The sequence below is a fragment of the Daucus carota genome, chromosome 3 (genome assembly GCF_001625215.2).
Source record: "Daucus carota subsp. sativus chromosome 3, DH1 v3.0, whole genome shotgun sequence".
Lineage (NCBI taxonomy): Eukaryota > Viridiplantae > Streptophyta > Magnoliopsida > Apiales > Apiaceae > Daucus > Daucus carota.
The window spans coordinates 55,083,543-55,107,033 of record NC_030383.2 but is presented as its reverse complement, the minus strand read 5'-3'; the positions used below and the strand labels follow the sequence as shown (position 1 = coordinate 55,107,033).

The following is a 23,491-nucleotide window of genomic DNA, read 5'->3' as shown; positions in this document are numbered from 1 at the left end:
ACAGAGTTAACCTTTTTAAGGATTTTTCTGTCTTTTTTAGTTATTTATGTTTATCCCCGATTAAAACCCACTCAAGAACCCTACTTTTTAAATCAAACTGGAGCCTGATTAACCGATGCATCTTAATCAATCAGGAGTCAACCAAACATAACTTTCTTTGTTCCGTTGGGCCTGATCAATGCGTCGACGCTCCCGGTCTGAATATCGTACATCTTCTTGACAATATCTTGATCTTCTTCTTGTTGTTTAACATATGTATGAATTGGAACTGATTTGTAAGTTTAGAAATAAGAAAGAATGCTGTTCAGCGAATGGGGAGATTTTAATTCATATGAAAAAATGGATTATTGGTGTGATGTTAAGAGGGATAAGATCATGGGCTAAAGGGAGGTGGCGCATATAGGAATTCTGGGATATTCAGTGCTGGTTGAAATTTGGATCCGAGAAGGAATAAATAATTTGCTTAATTGTATATGTGACATAGGTCGATAGTTTGGTCTGTGTTGCAGATGATGGGTTAAGCATAAGGCATTAGTTGTATGAAGCTTGCTGTAGATGAAAGGAAATGGGATATGATAAGAAGATGGTTTTTATATTTACAGGAGAGGCTGCTTGATGAAATTAGAGCGGGCCACGATGCGCGGAGGTTGTGAATTTGTTTGTCGGAGTTAGGAACCATCGCATGTATTTAGAGATTTAGAAGTAGATAGAAATAGATTTGGGTTTAGAGGTTGGGAGGAGATTGCACACCATGTGTTTGATGAAATGGTGTAAAAAGATAACAGTGATTGAAAGTTAATCTGAGATGATATGACTGTTAAAATAGAGAATTGACGGAAAAGTCCTTGCAAAAATTAACGGTGTTAGTATAAATTGACGGAGAGACACATTTCGTAAAAAAATTGTAATTTGAGTATTGCAAATGGTACTTAATAAAAGTTGATATTGTAAGTGGTGTCACGCATAAAGTGCGAGTACACATAATGCACTTTACTCTAAAAAATATTATAAAATTAGCATTAAAAAACGTGCCAAAAATAGTGTATACAATTTATTGGAATGTTTCTATACATTTAACTATTTTATTTTAAAATAGTATATTTAATATTACACTTCCATATCCGTTTTAGTTTAATTTGTACGTTGTTTCGTCCAAAAGAAAATAAAACATCTGCACATTCGTGTTTTAAAATTCGTTGGACACACCGTTGGTCATCATCATTGATGCTTGTCTTTGGCATCTCTCATTCACACCCAACTGCCATTTGCCAAGTGGCGGTGACATCTATGTTTGTTTGCAATAATTTCAAAAACCTAATTGATTTGTTTAATCTACAAGAAAATATTCCTTCCCTCCTCACTTTTGAACAAAAGAAAATTGCCAAAAGATAAATCTATTTTCGTTAAAATATTATAAAATCATTGTACAGTTCGTGACATTGTTCAAATTTCATTGACTGGATTGTAAGATTTTAATATTTTGCGGTTCATTTTAATTTAATTTACGGAATTGTGGAATTTCAATTTTTGTAGTTCATTTTAATTTTTATTCATCATTAACAACATTAGCTAAGCAATGACAATAAAAGTACAGTACAAGAATGTTGAAATGGCAGAAAACTTATTCATGTATATGAAATGAACATATTGGTTACAACAGAGAACCCATGTTCTTTGAATTGTGATACAACAACATTAATGAAGTAGCAAAAGATATGAAAATATAAATGAATATATTGTTAACTTTCATAATCTGCCTAAACAATTGTGATCTCGAGAAACAATAGTATCAGAGATTATTCTGATTTCTTAGGTTCTAGCTACAAGGAGTACTAAAAATCAACAAGAATATTAAAGAATAATATTGATGTGTGTGGTTTGGTTAATGATGAGAACCCAATGAATGGCTTGCTTAATTAGGCCACCATCTGTTCTTGCTCTATATACATCTGCTCAGCCCAAGCTGGAAGCTGAACTCCATTTGCTGCATTGTGTTTCTGATCTGAACTGTATAGGCCAGCCCCTGTGGAGGAAACATCTTTCACCAATGAATTCACCCAAGAGACATCGGGCTCATCGACGAATGATGGATTCATTCCTGAGTTCCTGGCTCCTGCATTGCCACTTCCGAATCCAAATGAGGCGGATTTTCTGAGCTTGTTGTTCATGTCTTCTTGGTAGCCCCAATCTAGCTTCCCTCCCGGTGAGCTCCAGTCAGCGTGGTTAGGAGACATGATTGAGGCTGAATTTGCAGCAGCTGATGAAAATCCAGCAGGCCTGTTGTGACTCACTGCTCCGCGGTCTATAAAGCTCTGGCTGCGCTGCTTGGCAAACGCTGAGGACCTTGAATTCATGACTGCTGCTGCCACTGCTGCGGAGGAATCAAAGCCATAGGTGGGTGGTGCTTTTCTAGCTGGCGAGGACGAGGCGTTGGTTGGGTAGCTTGCCCTGAGCTGGTTCATGTTTTGGCGCATTTGATGACCAGTTGGAGATTGCATTTGAGGTGTGCTAGCTCTGACTCGTGGTGAAAGTCCTTGCAATTGAGACAAATATGATGAATCAGGTGATCCAAAAACATCTTCAAGATTAGTAGGATTCATTTCCCCAAATCGGTTGTTGTTGTTGTTCCACATTGATGGCGAAGAAAGATTAGACAAATCATCAATCAATTGCCTTTGCTGCTGAGTTCTAATGCTCCCAAGTCCAAGTAATTCCAATTCCAAATCCATGTCTCTAGCATTCAAAGCTGTCTTCAACCTGCTACCAGGCAATTGCAAAGCAGGCGGTGTGAGATTCACCTTATTCTGCCACAAATTCCCTCCCATTGGAGACGAACAAGCCACAGAGGGAGACATTGGTGTCGTAGAACCACCAATCCCCCTCGGACTCAAACTCCCCATGTCCATCGAACCAACCATCCCCGACTTAGGTGAAGGCATAGCAGAGCCAGTTGAAGCATACAAAGGCCTCAACTCCTCCACTCTATGTGCAAAAAAGCACACTTTCCTCGCACACCCCGTCTCATCCTTACACAACCTTGTCCTATACTGAGCTGGATGTAGCCAAGACTCGAAAACTCCGTGAGCATACTCACAATTATCTCCTTTCACACAACTTCCCTTCCTGAATTCCGGACAAGGCACACAACTATAAGTAAACTTCTTCGGGTCACGACGACGAGCATTCTCACCAGGATGGACAAAAGGGCATTCAGTCCAATCATGAGAATAAGCTCTGGAACAAGGCTTCACCTTAAAACTATACATCCTGAAATCATCAGTACCATACAATCCAACATTAATATCCGGCAAGGCCACATCAACTGGATACTCTTTCTTCTCAACAACCTGCTCAATACACACATCATTTTCTTCTGATTCACAACCTCTAAGCAACATCTCCAATTCCTTCTTTCTCGAGAACTTGAGCATGAAATCACCAGGCTTGTTCCCATTCACATCAACACAATTCACATCAGCTGATGCATCAATCAAGAACTTCACAATCCTGGCAGCCCCTTCAGCCCCACCAGCAGCAGCACAGTGGAGAGCAGTAGCAGAATCAGAAGAAGAAGCCCTGTTCACATCGACTCTCCCAGTCCCCACAATATAGTCCACAATCTCAAAGCTTCCATAAAGAGCAGCCATCATCAGAGGGGTTCTTTCCTCAAACCCCATCTTCTTAGACCCAAATTTCCTCCCATACCAGAAGCTAACATCATCCACATCAAGCCCCTTCTCCTCAATTTCACAAACAAAGGCTGTGAGATTATTATCAGCAGCCAACTCAAGTAAAGACGAGTGCTTCAAAACCCCATCTTTCTTTTCTTGAAATCCAGCGTCCATGCCTCAATCTGATGACTAAATCTCAAGATTTTGATATGGGTCTCCAAGATTTACCAAAAAAATTAAAGGGCTAGCAAGAGATTAGTATTCAGAGCTGTGAAAAGCTGTGAAGTGTGGGAATGAACTTGAGATGAAATGATAGCTGGAGTGTTATTTATATAGAGAAATGTATGAGTATTAAAAAGGAAGGAAGGGGGGAAGGGAGGAGGAAAGTGTGACTTTTCTTCCTCTTGAGTTTCTTGGGGTATTTGAGTCAAGTCAAAGTGTTGGAGCTGAGGGTCCATGCACACAGCACTTAGTATGTGTCTTACTGGCTACGTTTGAAATGAAATGCAAATGTTGTCTGAAACTCAAATGCAAATTCAGATTCAGTGGGGCCCACATTGTAAGTACTCCCTCCGTCCCAATCAATAGTATACATTGGGGGACGGGGGCGCGGCACGGACTTTAATGCTTCAATATAATATAGTTCTATAAATTATTTTTAAGATTTTCTTTTTCTGTATAAAAGTATAACATTTATACTTTTATACAAAAAAAGAAAATCTTAAAAATAAGTTGTAGAACTATGTTTTATAAGCGCCTTAAAAAGCGTGTCGAGCAGTGAAAAAGAAACGTATACAATTCACTGGGACAGAGGGAGTATATATTCATGTGTGTGTATACATAGATATCTAATCAACCAACGACAGCTTATAATTCAAGAGTGGTTTCTCCGTCAGAGTGCGGTTGTCGCCCTGCTGGAATTTTACTTTTGTCTATTCTTACCAGTATTTTATATTTCTGTTTGTCAGTATTAAAATCAAAGGCACACATGGTGCCATAAATTAAGATTAAATTGAATAATTATGCAGTTTAAAAAGTATTTTTATTTTATTTAGTTCATATTCTGGTAGCTGAGGATTCTTTCCGGTTCTTAAAACTGGTTTGTTTTGTGAATATCATTTATTTATGTTGATTCCATTATTCTTTTTAGAAAAGTAGAGCGCAACAAAAATGAACCAGATTGGTTAGCAGCATAGCATAAAGCCAAATGAGTTGGGTACTTGAGTTGGGTACTTGGACGGTACAGGATTTAACATAGTTTTAGATGTACATGTTTACAAGTGTTGCAAGAAGATGAAAGCAAAAGATTTCGAAGATTTTGAAGGAATCACTCGTTTGGGATATAATACTAGACACGATCCGAAAATCTACATGACCTAACCTGATCTGTGAATAAAATTCGAAAATGATCTGAAAATCATCATATTAACATGTAATGGACCTAAAATAATCTGAGATTAAAATTTCAATTATAAAAATTTCAATTTTCAGTTTTATTCAATTTTAAATGATTTTAACTTGACTCGAAATCGACTTGATTACTGACATGAACACGAGCTATTATTCGAAATTGCCACGCCTGGGCTGAGTATATGATTCGTAAACTTATGGATTGAACATACAGAATTACTTCTTTTTTTTAAAAGAAAGTTTTCATTTAGTGATGTTACATTTAGAATTTTTAGTGAATTTTGTGCAATATCTATATGTCTTATTTGAGATTTCTATAAATAAGTAATGTTGTTTGTTTTACTTTTTATTTGTTTAAGCTACTCAATTGTCACACACTTGCAATATATAAACATAGGCATAAATAGGTTATATTTAATAGATATTTTTGAAATCTCAAATCAAATTGCGTAATTTTAGATATAATAATTTAGGTTTGGCAGTAAAATAAAAATGATATTTTTTTTATTTTAAAAGCCCTAGTAATAATGAGAATTCTCATAATATATCCTCATGTCCAAAAACAAGCAATCATACACTCAATTAGCCTCAAAAGCATATTTAATTTTATTCAAGTAACTCTAAAATGAAAAGAAAAAGTGGTTTGTATGCTTTAAGTTTTGATATTTCAGTTAATTATATTAGTAATGCAGTTCTTAAAAGATATCTAAAGTAAAAAAAAATACAATTAAAATAGATAAACGATTATATTTTCAAAAATCCAACTTAAATGGTAGAATATATTTGCGATAAGATTAAAAATAGAGGATAAGATTATATAAAGAGAACAAGAATGATCGTTATTGTAACAAAATAAATATGAACTTTTTACATAATTATCCGAGTCTAGTTTTTTTTCCCTCAAAATTACTGTCACCTATTAAAACAAATTATAAAAATACAATGTTTCAAAAATATTTGCAAAAATACGGAGATTGCATATACAACCATGTCTGAAATTGCTAGCAACCATATATGCAACTCCAACCACAAATGTAATTTTGAAATAATCTTTTGAAAATTAAATTTATTTGCTAATAAGTTGCAACTAGTTTGAAACACAGAAAAATGAGTGTCCATGCATGGCCATTACCAATATCACAAAAACAACTAAAAAAACAATCACAATAGCAAAATCAAACAAACAAGGAAACACAGTTTTGAGAGTCGACCTACGAAACTAGGGTTCTAACCGTCACTTCTCCGCTTTTCAACCTTCATCCTCTTTACTGATTAATCATCTTCGCTATTCCATCTTCTCTCCTAGTTTTCAGTTTTATTACTAAAATCAAGATCTAACCCATTTTGGGCGAGTTCTTGTTGAGTATCTTGTAATCAAGGTTTGTTAGTCGTGTCCATCTTTTTGAGATGTTTGTGTTTGTTTTGATGTTTTTGTGTGATTTGTTATGGGTTTCGGTAACGTTTCTAAGAAGGACTTATATGGTATTTTGGGTGATCCGTAAAGCTCGCGTCAAATTTGGCACGGTGGTGAATATCGCTAGAGCTCACCTTTCACGACAAAAAAGTTGTTCATATTTTGGGGTCTTTTGTTGATCTAAAATTATTTCATGTAATTGATAATTCTGAATATTGGGGGCTACATCTGATGCTTATGTAAAGGTCAATTACGATGCTATTATGTTCACAAATGATGTAGGATCGCTTGAGATTTGATTGTACTCCCTCCGTTTCAAATTACATGTCCACTTTAAAAAAATCACATAGTTTAAGAAAAGTGGATTTCGAGAAAAAAGAGGTGCATTAAGTCATTAATTGAACATAATATGTGGTGTATTGCTGATCTTGGAAATATAAATTAGTAATATGTGAAGGAGAGTTGATTTTGGAAATATAAATTTACATTGAAAGTTGAAGTGGACAGGAATTTTGAAACAATTTTTTTTTTCTAAAGTGGACATGTATTTTGAAACGGAGGTAGTAATACTTTTTAGATTAAAAATTTCAAATACTCTATGTGTTACTCCCTCCGTCCCTTTGATATGTATACGTTTGGATTGGACACGAAGACTAAGAAAACTATATAAGGTAATACTCCCTCTGTTTTGTTTTATAAGTCGTTTAAGCTTTTTTCACACAGATTAAGAAAGTTCATTATTACATCAAAAAAGCATTTAATAGCCCTTTCTTTTCCATCTTTGTCCTCATTTAATGTCTCTCCTCCCTCTTTCTTCTCTTGACTCATGGTATTAAATAAGGGTAGAAAAAAGTCATTAGACAACCCAACTATTCTTGAAAAGTGAGAACGACCTATATTTATACGGTTTGTCTAGTGTGTGCCCATGGGCACATGCTAAGCACAGAAATTTATAGTTTTAGAGGGTTTCGATTGGTGTGGTTGTTGTAAATGCAGGGGGGCCATCATTATTGAAGAGTGTAAGCCAATCAAAACCCTCTAAATCCATAAATTTTGGTGCTTAGCATGTGCCCATGGGCACACCATAGAAAAACCGATATTTATAAACAAACAACATTTTCTAAAATGACCTATAAAACAAAACAGAAGTAGTATAAAGTATGAGGAAAGAGAATGAAAAGTGGGTAAAGTGGTGGGACCCATCAATATATAATTGATAGATTTGTAAAAGTGGATGAAAATAGTGGGTGGTTGGGATTTTTATATTATAAAAGGTTACCATTTTGGGTAAGTTTTGAAATGTATAGAATTGAGTGGGACATCCAAAAAAGGAAAATGTATAGAAACTAGAGGGACGGATGGGGTATGTGTTAAGTGATATGAAAACGAAGTGGCTATATACTTAGTTCGAATTATGTTTCATAATCAGGTTGTAATTGATAGTTCGAGAGTTTGTCTCGGTTAGGTTTCAGTAAATTATTAAATTCTTCGTTTTTCATCAAAAAACAAACAAACAAAAAAACAACTCGAAGTAACCGGCCAAGACTTACGGTCCATCTCTCTTTTTCGATTTCCCTTATCTGGCTCTCTGCCTTCTCTGTCTAAGCAATTGTAAAATCAAAATCAACAACCACGACAACCAACAATCAATCTCATCAATTTCGCAATTCAATTTTTGATTTCCCCAAAATCTGAAACTATAATCGAAAATTCATCTTATCAATTGAAAGTATGAGAGAGAAGGAGAGAGGGCGTTGAAAGTGACAACGAGTTGGAGAGAGAAAGAGAAGAGAACGAGGAGATAGAAGCAGAGAAGGGAAAGAGTGAGATAAAGAAATAGAGAGTCAGTGGGAGAGAGAGCGACCAAAGAGTGACCGGTAATGAGAGAAGGTAAATATGCAAATTAAGCATGTATGTTTTTAATAAGGAAAGTAAATATGAAATTTTCGAGAGAAGATAGTATTATTGCAATTTAAATATTAAAGAGGAGTATATTTGATAAAAACCTTATTAATATCATAAAAAATTTCTTCATTAAAACTTATTTATAAAATGAATATATATAAACTAAAATTCTTTATAAACTAATTAAAATACAAGCTAATTCTTGTGATTTGAACCTCTCATGTCAAAAATAAAATATATAAAAAATGAGTAAAATATCTTTCAAAGATATATTTATATGAATTAGTGTTTTTAATTATATATATATATATATATATATATATATATATATATATATATATATATATATATATATATATATATAGGATGAGGTTCAAATTAGAACCAATATTAAAATTAGAACTTAGGACCACAGGCATCCATCAGATGAATTTCAATTCAATGGTCATGATCTGCCTAGCTATATAAATATAAATTACAACTTAATGCTATTTAAGATACCTTATCTTTATATGTAAATCATTACTACAAATCATAATAATCATTAACTACTACCTAATCATCATAATAATCAGTTAGTATATATGCACTTTGTTATAAATGCAAATCAAACTTACAACATGTGATTCTCAATCAATTTTAATAATATAATATTACAAAATACGATATTCAGTTGCAGTACATGTAAATATTACAAAAAATGGGATTCTGCTGCAGTACATATCTAGCTCATATAATATTACAAAACACGAGATTCTGCTGCAGTACATATCTAGCTCATATAATACAACAAAACACGAGATTCTGCTGTAGTACATATCTAGCTCATATAATATTACACAACACGAGATTCTGATGCAGTACATATCTAGCTCATATAATATTAAAAAACACGAAGTTCTGTTGCAGCACATATAAACAATAATAAAATATCAAAACAAACACACTCCAGTTCTTCGTATTTTGGAGTTCTGTTGAATCACACTACAGAGATATTGGAATTAAATATTAAATGTATTTTTATTGTTGAAATGATCAAATATAAATTAAGAATGTGCATTGATTGAGACAAGTATATTTAAATATGTATTATATTAAAACACATTCATACGTTAATTAAATTCACACATTCAAATTACTTTCATTTAATGATTATTAAATATAGTTCTAAGGTTCTAAGTTTAAGCGGTTCTATCTGGAACCTAACCCTATATATATATATATATATATATATATATATATATATATATATATAGGGTTGCACTCTAAAAAGAACACTTTAAAAAAGGACATCACATAACACTATCATAACACTTTATTTTTCACAAAGAATGATTTGTTCAAATTATAATTGTATAGTTAAACACCATTTAAACTTAATATATGAAATCTAACATCCAAATTCATCCACATTATTACTATGAAAAATTATAGAATCCAGAACAGAATTCAAAATAGAATCCAGAATAGAATCATATATATATTTTCTGCACGAATAATTTTACATAGAATCATATTATTTTTAACCCAAATTTATTGTTAAACATGAAGGATTCCATTATAATTCATAATAAAAAGTCAATCAACTTAAAATTTGAAAGTATTTTAAGCTTTAGATGAGATTCTATATTTGATTCTAAAGTGTTCTGTGTTGTTCTTTTTTTAAGAGCGTTCTGTTTTGAGCAATTCCCTATATATGTATATGTATATGTATATGTATATGTATATGTATTTATATGAAAATATTCTCTTTATAATAATTTATAGAAATAATTATAATATATTATCTCTAAAATATACTCAATCATATCTCTTTCATTAAATTTTAGGTGATATATGATTTGTAAGTACAACAAATTATTGTCTATATAAATTATATTTTCTGAATAAAGAAATCATATATTCTTTTTTTTGCGAGAACAAAATAACACTTTTTTTTTTGAAAATACAAAATAACACTTTTATTAACTAGAAAGTAATATAGCTAGATGAAACCTCCCACTGCCCATACAACCAAGTTGGAAAATAAATAACATACTAAATGTTTTTAGCTGATTTGTTTCTTGATTGTTTTACACATAAAATTTATAAATCTTAAAACTAAAGATAGAATCAAAGATATTCCAAATGATCCAGATTGTATTAACATCCAAACACCAACAATACCTTATCACATAAAATCAGTATTAGACCGGTGTTTAGAAAACCTAATCGTAAAAAAGTGAAATTGGTGAAACGGCACCTCAGTTATCTACATGTCGGATACCAGCTATAAACATTTCGAAAGTGTAAATTCCCAATCGATGTACGATCTTTGAATGTGAAAGTTGTGTTTTGTCGTAATTACTAGTGCATTAGATTTGACGCATGTTTTCCTGATTCTAAAAAAACATCAGTAAAGTTATTCTCAACCGTTCAAAATATCAAATAAATCCAAACATAACTAAAAGAAAATATAATGAAACACTCCGAAGGGGAGACAAAACAAAAACTACAAAATAACATACTCATGAACACCAAAAAATGGATTTTAAATGAAAATGGCTTCAACCGGGAAAAAATAGAGAAATCCACTCGAATAGCTTGAAAAAGGATAAAAAAAAAGGATGGGGGAAAAAAAAAAAAAATCATATATTCTAACTTCATTTTACCTTAAACCATAAGGTATATTTTACCAACAACTTAATCAAAATAAGGATCGGATGATTAATTAAATAATTAAAAGATTAATTAGTTTGACGAATTATTAATCATGACTAATTACGGATTTTAAGAATGATATGTACAAAAGTAATTTTTTTTATATCGAATTGATATTTAGTTGATTGTTGATTCTTTTTTTTTTGAAACAAAGGTGTTAATCTAATAATAGAAAGCCATACGGCATCTACACCAATGATCGAGTCGAACAAACTGAAAATTGCAATCGCCTATTCTCATGAAGAGACAGTTAAACGATATTTTGAAGATAAAGTATATACAAATACAAATACTCGCTTCATGCATCCTCGTTGAATCACCGGTACCTTCTTCATCATGCCCAAATAGAGCTATCGTTTGAGCTATCGACCAGAACTGCGATTCCATGCAAACTTTCATCATCAAATCAAGACACCCGCTTACAATGAAGAAGCGAAAAACAAAACTCTCACGAGGGAGAGAAAACAACCTTAGATCTGGAGCGGAACCACAAAAACAAGAGAAATCAGACTGAAAATCCACCCGATTGAAACAGAGAGGAAAGACAGCGAAATCTCCGATGGTTTTAGATCTAAGAATCTTCCCGATAATAGATCTTGAACAGAACCACAAAAACAAGAGAAATCGGACTGAAAACCCACCCACTTGGAAGAGAAAACAGCGAAATCTCCGATGGTTTTCGATCTAAATTTTCAGAGAAGAAGTATTATTCGAAAACTATATAAAAACCAAAGTAATTAACTGATTTGGGGCTTTCCACCGGTGAAAACCGATGGAAGCCCCAGGCGGCTACGACAAGAGGAGGCTAGACTCTAGAGAGAATTAGGGTTAAGAGAGGCTTTCATTGTTGTTCTTTTGTTACACTAAATTTGACTGTCCTCTACATGATAATCCTCTACATGATAATAGTTGATTGTTGATTCTAATCACAAAATCCAGGCAGTGTACATTTATAAGCCGACATATTCGATGCTGGAATGATAAGAGTAATCACTTTTCGACGAAGCACACGCGTAAATCTGATTAACAACATTATTACAGAATTATTTTACAAAAGATACCCAACATGAGGTTGAAATATAGGAAGATACCAACTAGTCTCCTAACCTTCACAAACGCGTCCTTTTTCATCCGCTCAAATTTGGGGTAATAGACGGTGTGTCACATTCCGTACAGAGAAGTTGTTCTTCAAGTTTTGGTCTTTATTTCAATTTTTATTTTGACAAAATTTGATATGTATCAAATAATATATATATAGAGATAAGGGATTGAAATACAGATCAACTCTTAAATATAAACTAAAAACCAATTTTTCTATCATTATTTATAATCACAAATATCAATAATTTATACAGCACTAATCACTGTCTTATACAATATCTAAACATTGATTTTTTTATTCAAAATTAAGAAAATCTACATATTTAAACTATTGATAATTAATCATAAATGATCAATTTCAATCTTCTAGGTTCTTGACGGTAACAAGCCGCAAAAGATGGTGTATGATGGCGGTAAGTAATCGCTAGTTTTGGTAGGTATGATGGCAAGTGTCCGTGACTATTGATGATGGCAGGCGACGGTGGCAAGTCATGAAAACATCTCACAACAGTAGTAAGAGATTCATTATACGGCTTGGGTGAAGATGATGGTCACATACGTTGCATATACATGTATGTATATGTTTATATTTGAAAGAGATGTTACATACAAAATAGTGAAAACTGCAGTTAAAAATTGTGATTAAAAATTGGTTTTTAGTTTGTAAGCTAATTTGATTGTATTGGAATAAGACTATATACCGATAGATTCTTATTCTATTACAAACTCTCTTATTCTACAAACTAAAAACTTATCTGAAATATCACTAAATTTTAAAATGAATTTCACAAAATTTTACATCCCTTTTCCACCTCCACGTCTGCCACTACCTTCACCTCGAAGCCACCGCCAAATCTACCATCGCGCGCCATCTTAACCACCACCTCCGTCATCTCAACCTCCACCTTTGACATACCTTCGCCTCCACCATCTCAACGTGACCTTCGACCTAACTCAGTCATCTGAGCCTTCAACTCCGCCATCTCAACCTCACCTCCAACCTAACTCCGTCATCTGAGTCTCCACCTCTACCGCCCCCACCTTCTCTGTCGTCCCACCTCCTTTGTCGCGATGCCTCCTCTGCTGCCCTCCTTTGTCGTGCCCCGCCTTCTCTGTGCTCCCTCCTTCCTGTCCACCATCCCCTCCATCGTTATCAACACCATTCCCTCCATCGTTATCAACGATGCTTCCTCTGCTGCCCTCCTTTGTCGTTATCTGCTGCCCTCCTTTGAGTGTGTGGATTTGAAATGAAATCCAAATCCAAACTCCCAAACAAATTATTTGATCAAATCCAGAATTTCAAATGAAATCTATGTTCTCAAACAGGGCATAAATTACATCAGAAATTGTTATTACTCTTCTGTCACCACCACCATCATCATTCATTTGACTATTTCAGCTACTTCCGCAACACTCTATTCATGTCTTTGTAGTTCCAATTTTTTTGGCTAACGGAATTAAGCATACAAGAACAGCCACGGGATACAACCGCGCTCTCCTAGGTGAGGTTATTTATCAGAAGGGTTTGTCTGGTGTGTGCCAATGGGCACATGCTAAGCGCGGAATTTGATGTGTTTGGAAGGTTTTGATTGGTGTGGTTGTTGTATTTGCAGGGGGTCTATCATTATAAAAATATGAGAGCCAATCAAAACTTCTCAAACTTGTCAAATTCCGCGCTTAGCATGTGCTCATGGGCATATACTAAAAAAACCATTATCAAAATATAAAGTATGATTGAACTTATAAAGACACGTTTTGGTTTTCCAGTAAAACATGGGCCTATTGTCCTAACTTATTTATAGCTTAGTGGCCTCTCCAATTCTACAACTGCAAAAGGCCACATACTACTTCATTTTCAAACTGAAAAGTAGAGAACACTACAGAGTACAGACTACACACTAAAGTAGCCTCAAGAGTGGAGAGCCAAAATTTTACTTGACCTGTGTTTGCTTGAAAAGCATCGTTTGTGATTGGTTTAAAAATATTTATATTTCTTTTACTGATCATTGGCTCATTGCATTTCATATTTTTTGTTGCACTTCTTCTAATTCAACTTTTTTTCAAATGAATAGAAAGCTATCATCCAAACTTGAGAAGGTCTTCTTTGTCTCCACAAAGGAAGTACTATAAAATCGGATCTAATTTTAAAAATAAAATCATATAAATATCAAGAAACCAAACCAACCTAATATATCTGATTCATAGAGTAAACTGTACGCAGACTGTCATAAAACAGCAAAACTAAGACATTATGGACCTCAGAGAAGAAAATTGCATGTTACTCCAAAGATATAGACCCACCGACTAATTAGTGGGGTTGGGCTTTTGGAGTTCAAACAACGTAAAGCAGATGCTCCTTGGACCACGTGAATCGTGATTTTGTATGGTCATTGCTCACCAGACTCACCACGGACACATAATTTGTATTGCTGGGCTGTTACTTTGAGTTATCATAAGCCTCACTGACCAACTTTCTAGTTATATAGTTTTAACAGGGCCATCCGGTTGCAAAACTTCGATTTTGCGCATCCTGGCCCATCATTGTTTCTTTTTCTTTTAAACTTTCAAAACCAAATTTTATTCAGTTTTATTTTTAAAAATCAAAATAATTTATAAAAATATACTGAATAAGAGTTCTAAAATACATGTTACATATCCCTTGGCCAGTATAAATACTCCCTCCGTCCCACCAGGCTATTCACGTTACTTTTTCGCGGCTCCTATAAAATATACTTACATTATATATTTATTTTCTAAAAAAATCCTGAAAAAAAGTTTGACGTTTAAATTTTTATTCAAAAAAAAATTAAAGAAATATTATTGAACCGTACTTTATAAGAGTCTCAAAATACGGGTAAACCGTCAACTTAAACATCCTGGTAGGATGGTGGAAGTAACATACCTGATACCCGCAACGATAAATTAGGTTATTTCGTTGTCAGACATCAAATTCTTTGTCGGAGTGTCATGTGTGCATTCTTCGTACCTAGCCCACAAGTTCTAACAAGCCAGAGACATTGGGCAATCACACGACGTTAATATTATGATTTATTAATTGTTAATGATTTATATATTATTGAAAATATAATACTAAAAATAAAACTGATATATGAGTCCTCCTTCGAAATCAATTTCTGATTTATTACATCAATATACATTTTCCAGTTTATAATTATAAACAGCTAGACCGAGACAAACAGACTTTAGGTAGCAGCACAAGAAGATAAAATGAAAATCGAAAGCAATATTACTTTCTGTTAGAAATGTTTTATACAGCGGCATTAGCTATTGATTTTAAGATGGTCCCTATCGAAAGTTAATTAATCAGAGTGTTCACAGTCAAGTTGCTGTATTTTATTTTGAATTGTAGATAGTAGTAGTTGACGAGGATGACCTCAGAACCTTGTAAGAATGTTGATTTTAGATCCACATGGCCAATTTATTATTAGGTAGGATAAAATGCATCTGTTCTGCGATCAAAGAACTAATAGAAAATTGGGAGTTAGAAAATGAGATGGCCATCGTTTAACCCTTGAATTGCATTTAAGTCAATCCTGTTGCACTATGATTATTTCTCCATTAATCTCTGAGGGTGAGTATTTGGTTAATCGAAAACCATCATGTATAATTGAAACATTTTCGGTTCAGTTAATCAAATTATATATTTTGGTTCAGTTATCGGTAGCGGGAATTTAAAATTTGATTTTTCGATTATTCAATTTTTAACCGCGGTTAACCGATGACCCAACAATCAACTGAATTTTTAATATCTAATAATATTTTGTTGACATATATATATATATATATATATATATATATATATATATATATATATGAGAACATCACTAAATTGTAGTGAGAATATCACTAACTTGTTTTGATTTCTAGTATTTTATTTTAAGATTGGTTTCTGTTTGATCATGAGCCTATATATATATATATATATATATATAGGGGGCTGTTATACAGCCACCGTTGGACAGGGAACCACCAAATCTCAGCCACTGGATAAGAAGGACTCCCCGCAATGAAACATTGCAGGGACTTAAGTACCCGCAATGTTTCATTGCGGGGACCTAAGTACCCGCAATGAAACATTGCGGGGTCTTTGGTACCCGCAATGAAACATTGCGGGGAACTTTGTATTTCCTTCATGTCAAAATTACCCCTCAACTTTCTTCTCTATTTTATTTATAATCTTTACTTTTGATTCAAATAAATCAAAGAATGAAATGGGTGAAGGAGATAGAGTAATTTTGTTGTAACTGGTAGGTAAAAAACATTAATTACGGTCCTTGCAATGAAACATTGCGGGTACGAATACTCCTCGCAATGTTTCATTGCGGGGTACTTTTACTCCCCGCAATGACACATTGCGGGGATCGTAATTAATGTATTCACATACCAGTTACAACAAAATTACTCTATCTCCTTCACCCATTTCAGTTTTTGAATTTAATTCATTGTATTATTGCATGATATTATTTCATTATTAATTTAATTCATTATTTTTTTGTTTGATATTATTTTATTATGATTCGAAATCATTTGAATTTTAAAAAACTTAAATAAATATTAATTAAATTTTTAAGTTTTTTTCTTGAAATTATTTTATTATAATTCAAAATCATTTGATTTATTATTAAAGTTATATTATATTATTAATTAAGTTATATTTTAAATTTAATTTTCAATTTTTTGGTATTTTTTTATTATTATTCGAAATCATATGAATTATTATTAAAATTAAAGTATATTATTAATTATATTATATTATTAATTTAATTTCTTTTTATGAAACTCTTTTATTTATTCGAAATCATTTGAGCTAACATTAAAATTAAAAAATATTTTATTATTTATATTATTAATCAAATTAAATTATTTTGTTATTAATATAAAACTGAATTTTTATAACCACAAATTTTAAATAAATATATAGCAAAAAAACATTCTTATTCATAATGTCAAATTAATAAGAAATAAAATTAAGTTACATTATCAATTTAAATATACAATAAAATTTATTTATTATTGATTTTTTTTCAAAGGTTATATATCTTCCTAATGGACTGGTAGGAAGGAAATTTCGATTGTCAAACTGTCATTACTATCTGTCTTAGAAGTGTAAGGTACCATGTTCGAATCATGAAGGTACCATGTTCGAATCATGATATGTGTGTTTTGGAGTATAACATACTCCCCGCAATGATTCATTGCGGGGTGTCTTTTTAAAAAAATGCTCCCCGCAATGAATCATTGCGGGGTATCTTTTTAAAAAGAACATTTCCGCAATGACTCATGGCGAGTGTCTTTTGCAACAAAAACTATCCACCTCAACAAACCACCTATTAAATGAAGATTTAACACCCTGCAATGAATCATTGCGGGGTACGTAATCCCCACAATGTTTCATTGCGGGTATGAAAATTGTGTAAACTATCCCCACTATACTTCATTGCGGGGAGGATAATATTACTTATTTTATTCAAAATATTTGAAAAAGTTCAATAAATTGTAAGAATTTATTCGACTTTAGCCAGAAAATATTAATATATGTGTTCTTACTAATATTTAACTAATTTAGGTAACATTTATTAATAATTTAGATATTTTTCTTTGATTTGAATTTGTTTGAGTATATTTGAAAACACTACGTGTACATATGAGAATTGGAAAAAGTTAATAATTTGTCAAAAATTGTTAAATTCTAGCAAAAAATACTAATTAATGTGTTCTTACTAATATTCAACCAATTTAAGTGATGTTTATTGATAATTTCGATATTTATCTTTGATTTGAATATGTTAGAATATATTTGAAAATACTACTAGTACATACGAGAATTCGAAAAAGTTAATAATTTGTCAAAAATTATTAAATTCTAACAAAAAATAGTAATTATATGTGTTCTTACATATTCAACCAATTTAAGTGATGTTTATTCATAATTTCGATATTTATCTTTGATTTGAATATGTTCGAGTATATTTGAAAATAATACTAATACATAAGATAATTGGGAAAATTCAATAATTTGTTTGTAATAAAATAATTCAACTTTAGCTACAAAATATTAATTAACCTTAAAAGAACATGTAAACAACATAGTTCAAACATGTGTTCGATATATTTAAGAAACAAGCAATAATATTTAAATAAGTAAAATTATCCGTAACTAAAAGACATAAAAAAGTCAATAAGATAAAAACATAAAGGAATTAGATAGAAAATTATTTCTACATTATACTAAGAAAAATCAAAATTTTCTCAGTATTTCTAACCTTGAAAATATTTTAAATTTCATTTAATAATGTTAAATGATAACAATTTAATGTAATAACTTGTACAAGGCATATGATATGTGAAGGGAGGGGTAAAAGTGTCCAGGGAATCAAAAAGGACTCCCCGCAATGAAACATTGCGGGGACTTGTATACCCGTAATGATTCATTGTGGGGTCTTTCATACCCGCAATGTTTCATTGCGGGGTTGCAATGTTTCATTGCGGGGAGACTTTTTTTTAACCGTAGGATCACAGAATGGAGGGACGTGATTTGGTGGCTGGAAACCGGTCCCTATCCACCGGTGGCTGTGGACCGGTTTCCATATATATATATATATATATATATAAAAAAGTTATTTACGATGCAAGTTTTTAGAGATTTGATTATAATACAGTATTGCTCTTAAATCTCCTTTCTTGAGAATCCAAGGACTTAGGGGGTGTTTGGGAGCAAGGCTTCTGGGCTTAAAGGCTTCTGGGCTTAAAAGCCTAGAAGCCCGCTTCTTGTTTTTTGCGGTGCGTTTGGATACTGATATGAAGCACTTATAAATGGTGAAAGGAGTGGAGGAAAAGAAGCTATAAAACCACGCTTTTTTCGCCATCAGCTTCGGCTTCTTCAGTTCATCCTGCCTTTGTTTATTTTTTATTCCTTTTTATCACATCATGTTATTGTTAGGAATCAATAATTTTTGATGATAACATAAACATTTTTGTAACATGTCTTACTTAGAATCTTTATCAAATTTCAGTTGTAATTGTTACATTTCTTGTCTTTGGGAATTATCAACGGATGGGTAGAATAGGATGGCTAATTGTAAATATCCAATGCCATGTAATTTTATCTAAGTGAAGGATATTCAACTGATGAGATGTAACTGTTCAACTGATAAAGACTGGATGATGTTTCAACTGATGAAGATCAAGCATTCAACTGAAGACAAAGTGGTCAACGGATAATGCTGAGGAATTCAACTGATGAGACTGGAACAGCATTCAACTGATGGAGTCTGTAATTCATTCAACTGATGAGCCAGGCATTCAACTGATAAAGTCAATAGCAGTTGAAAGCAACCAGAACCTTCAACTGATGAAGCAAAGAGCAGTTGAAAGTGACTAGAGCTTAAGTCTGACAAATCACATGGATCGAATTACACTAAAATAGACATGGAAGCCTAATTAGGAAAATAAAGAAGAAGCAGAAACATACTTATCTCATGCAGTGCAATCTGGATCAAATCAAGATGATGGTCAAAGATGAAGACATCTCAGAAAGCATGCATAAGACAAAGTTGTGCAGCATTGTTTTTAGATTAGAGTGCATTTTGTAATCTAGCTAAAAGCTTTGTAAAACTTGGAGTATATAACCAAGTTAGTAGCATCAGTTGAACTTGTTCAATTACTTGAGAGAAAAATCTGAGAGTTAGAACTTGCTTTGAGTGATGAACCAGCAGCTGTGCGAATTGTAAAACAATCCACAGATTCTTCTACATAAAATCTCACGGGTGGATCATTCAATCCACCCGTATTTTTAATACTTGGTGTTTTTCTGTTTAGTGTGTTCTTAGTGTATTATTCTTGAATCTTTTAAATTTGTAAAAGATTGTATTCAACCCCCCCCCTTCTACAATCTTTCTCATAGTTGGTGTAAAATAACAATTGGTATCAGAGCCAGGTTCCCAACAAACAGGGAAAAAGATCAACACTGCTAGAGAAAGATGGGAAAGAAGGATGCTGGAGTGAAGATTCCTGTTCTTGACAAAGACAACTATTTTCACTGGAAAGTGAGAATGCATCTGCATCTGTTGTCCATTGATGAAAGCTATGTGAACTGCATTGAAAAAGGACCTCATGTCCCCATGAAGGTCTGCACAAGTATTGGAGCTGATGGTGAAGACATGGTAGGTAAGATGATTCCAAAACCTATCCATGAATATTCTCAAGAAGATACTGAAGAAGTGCACAAGGACAAGAAAACCATGAATCTTCTGTTCAATGGTTTGGATCAAGAAATGATTGATAGTGTTATTAGCTGCACAAGTGCCAAAGAAGTTTGGGACACCATCAGGACCATCTGTGAAGGAAATGAGCAAGTGAGAGAGAACAAGATGCAGCTTCTGATTCAACAATATGAGTCATTCCATTTCAAGGTTGGTGAAAGTTTGAGTGATACATTTAACAGATTTCAAAAACTGTTAAATGGCCTAAAGCTCTTTGGAAGAGTATATCAAGTTAAGGATTCAAACTTGAAATTCTTAAGAGCTCTTCCTAAAGAATGGAAGCCCATGACAGTCTCTCTCAGAAATACACAAGAGTTTAAAGACTATACTCTAGAGAGACTGTATGGAACCTTAAAAACTTATGAGCTTGAAATGGAGCAAGATGAAGAAATTGAGAAAAGCCAAAAGAAAGGGCATTCATCTGTGGCTCTAGTTGCATCTCTGGAAGATACTGTCAAGGATAAGGGAAAGTCTCAAGTTGAAGAAACTGAGAAGTTGGTCAAAGAGGAGAGCTCAGAGTCAAGCAAAGGAAAAAGAAAAGAGAAAGAAGTAGCTGATTCTGGTGATGAAAGTGATGGAATTGATGAACATCTAGCCTTCCTGTCAAGAAGATTCTCCAAACTGAAATTCAAAAAGAATTTTAATTCTGCAAAACCTTTTAAAGGCAATCCCAAGTCTGATAGAAGCATGGTAGACAGATCAAAATTCAAGTGCTTCAACTGTGGGAATGCAGGCCACTTTGCAAATGAGTGCAGAAAGCCTAAAGTTGAGAAAAAGTCAAGTGAAAACATTGACTACAAAAAGAAATATTATGAACTTCTCAAACAAAAGGAAAGAGCATTCATCACAAAGGATGATTGGGCAGCTGGAGATGATTCTGATGAAGAGGAGGAGTTTGTCAATCTAGCTCTAATGGCCAACTCCACAGATCAAGAAGAAAACACTGGAAGCAGTAGTCAGGTATTCACTACAAACTTGGTTGAGTTAACTAAAGATGAATGCAATGCTACTATTAATGAAATGTCTACAGAATTATATCATTTGCATGTGTCTTTGAAATCTCTTACTAAGGAAAATAGTAGAATTAAGGAAGCTAACACCTTTCTAAGCGATAGAAACAGTGCCTTAGAAGCTCAATTTATTGAGTTTGAGAAGCTGAAAATTGAGTGTCAAACAGCCAAGGATGATCTCTTGGTTGTTCTGAAAAGAGAAGAGATCATAAGAAAGCAGCTTGATAAGGAACAAGAGATTATTGCCAAATGGAAATCTGGTAGGGATGTTTCCACTAATATCATCAACATGCAAGGTAGAGAGACCTTTGTAAAGAATGAGTGGAAGAGGAATAAGAAAGTTCTTGAGATATCTGAGAACAGTTCAAGTGATGAGAAGACTGATGATGATCATCAGTTGAAGAACAAAGTCTCAACTGATGAGAGTCATCAGTTGAACAAAAAGTCATCAGTTGACAAGAATGTTCTCAAGAAGCTTAACAAGAAATATGGTCCTATTAAAAAGAATTTTGTTAAAGGTGAGAATAGTTCTTCTGAGACCAGTGATAGTGTTAATAACACCTTTCATTCCAGTAACAAGAACAAGAAGAATTTGGATACTAATGAGCATAAATCTGAGGAGACTAAAAAGAAGAAAGGAAATAGAAATGGCAAAATAGGAGTTAACAAGCACACCAATTACACTCCCAATGCTAGTGCTCTTAGGAAAACCTGCAGCAAGTGTGGTAGTGTAAATCATTTATCTGCTAATTGTAAAACTGTGGTTGCTCCTAATTTATCCTTGCCTATTCCTATGACATCTGTTCCTCACATGAATTTATCTGCTATGAATATGATGCCTGGTTTATTGCCTCACAATCCTTATTCTCAGCCTAACATGCCATATATGTTCAATCCTTATTTTAATGCCTTTAACATGCCTCAATTTCATTCAAATTTGCATGGAATGAACAATTTATGCATGTCTCAAAGGCCTGTGTTTGAAAACAGAGTTGATATTCCAATTTCTCAACCAAAACCAAGGATTGAACCAATTCAATCCAAGGAAAAGGTTGAGAAAGTGGAAAAGGCTGCTAAGACTAACAAATCTGGACCCAAAGCAATTTGGGTACCAAAATCAACTTGATCTGTTTGTAAAATGTGTGCAGGGAAACCACAAGAAGAATTTGTGGTACTTGGATAGTGGATGCTCCAGGCACATGACTGGTGATTCCTCCCTGCTCACAAAGTTTGTGGAGAAAGCTGGCCCTAGCATTACCTTTGGAGATGACAGCAAAGGATATACTATGGGATATGGCTTGGTTGCAAAAGAGAATGTCATCATTGATGAAGTTGCATTGGTGTCTGGTCTTAAGCACAACTTGCTTAGCATCAGTCAGCTCTGTGACAAAGGTTACAAAGTCAATTTCACTCCTGAAGCCTGTGTTGTCACCAAAGAAGATGACAACAATGTGGTTCTGATTGGACAAAGGAAAGGAAATGTGTATGTAGCTGACTTCAATTCTGTAAAGTCTGAATCTATCACTTGCCTTCTCAGCAAAGCAAGCTCAGATGACAGTTGGCTATGGCATAAGAGACTGTCTCATCTAAATTTCAAAACTCTGAATGAGTTAGTAAAGAAGGACTTGGTAAGAGGTCTACCTAAGCTGGAATTCTCCAAAGATGGACTTTGTGGAGCTTGTCAGCTAGGAAAGCAAAAGAGAAGCTCTTTCAAAAGCAAAACTCTTTCATCAATTGTGAAGCCCCTTCAGCTCTTGCATATGGATTTGTTTGGACCAGTCAACATAATGTCCATTTCAAAGAAGAAATACTGCTTAGTGATTGTTGATGATTTTTCTAAATTCACTTGGACTTTCTTCCTGCATTCTAAGGATGAAGCTGGGAAAATCATCATCAATCATATCAAAGTATTAAACAACAATCCAGATGTCAAAGTTGGAAGGATAAGAAGTGACAATGGAACAGAATTCAAGAACTCTGTGATGAAAGAATTTTGTG

The 23,491-nt window shown here is 33.4% G+C and overlaps 1 protein-coding gene across 1 annotated transcript; it reads right to left on the bottom strand.

Annotated features, from left to right (window-relative positions):
- Positions 1-1,714: 1,714 nt before the first annotated feature.
- On the bottom strand, positions 1,715-4,041 carry LOC108214677 (zinc finger CCCH domain-containing protein 29). The gene has a single exon (XM_017386814.2). The coding sequence runs from the start codon at positions 3,843-3,845 to the stop codon at positions 1,917-1,919; it is 1,929 nt and encodes a 642-aa protein (XP_017242303.1). The 5' UTR covers positions 3,846-4,041; the 3' UTR covers positions 1,715-1,916.
- Between the last annotated feature and the right edge of the window lie 19,450 nt (positions 4,042-23,491).

Excerpts from the sequence above, each read along its gene's own strand:
- LOC108214677 (XM_017386814.2), bottom strand. The coding sequence starts at position 3,845 with ATGGACGCTGGATTTCAAGAAAAGAAAGATGGGGTTTTGAAGCACTCG.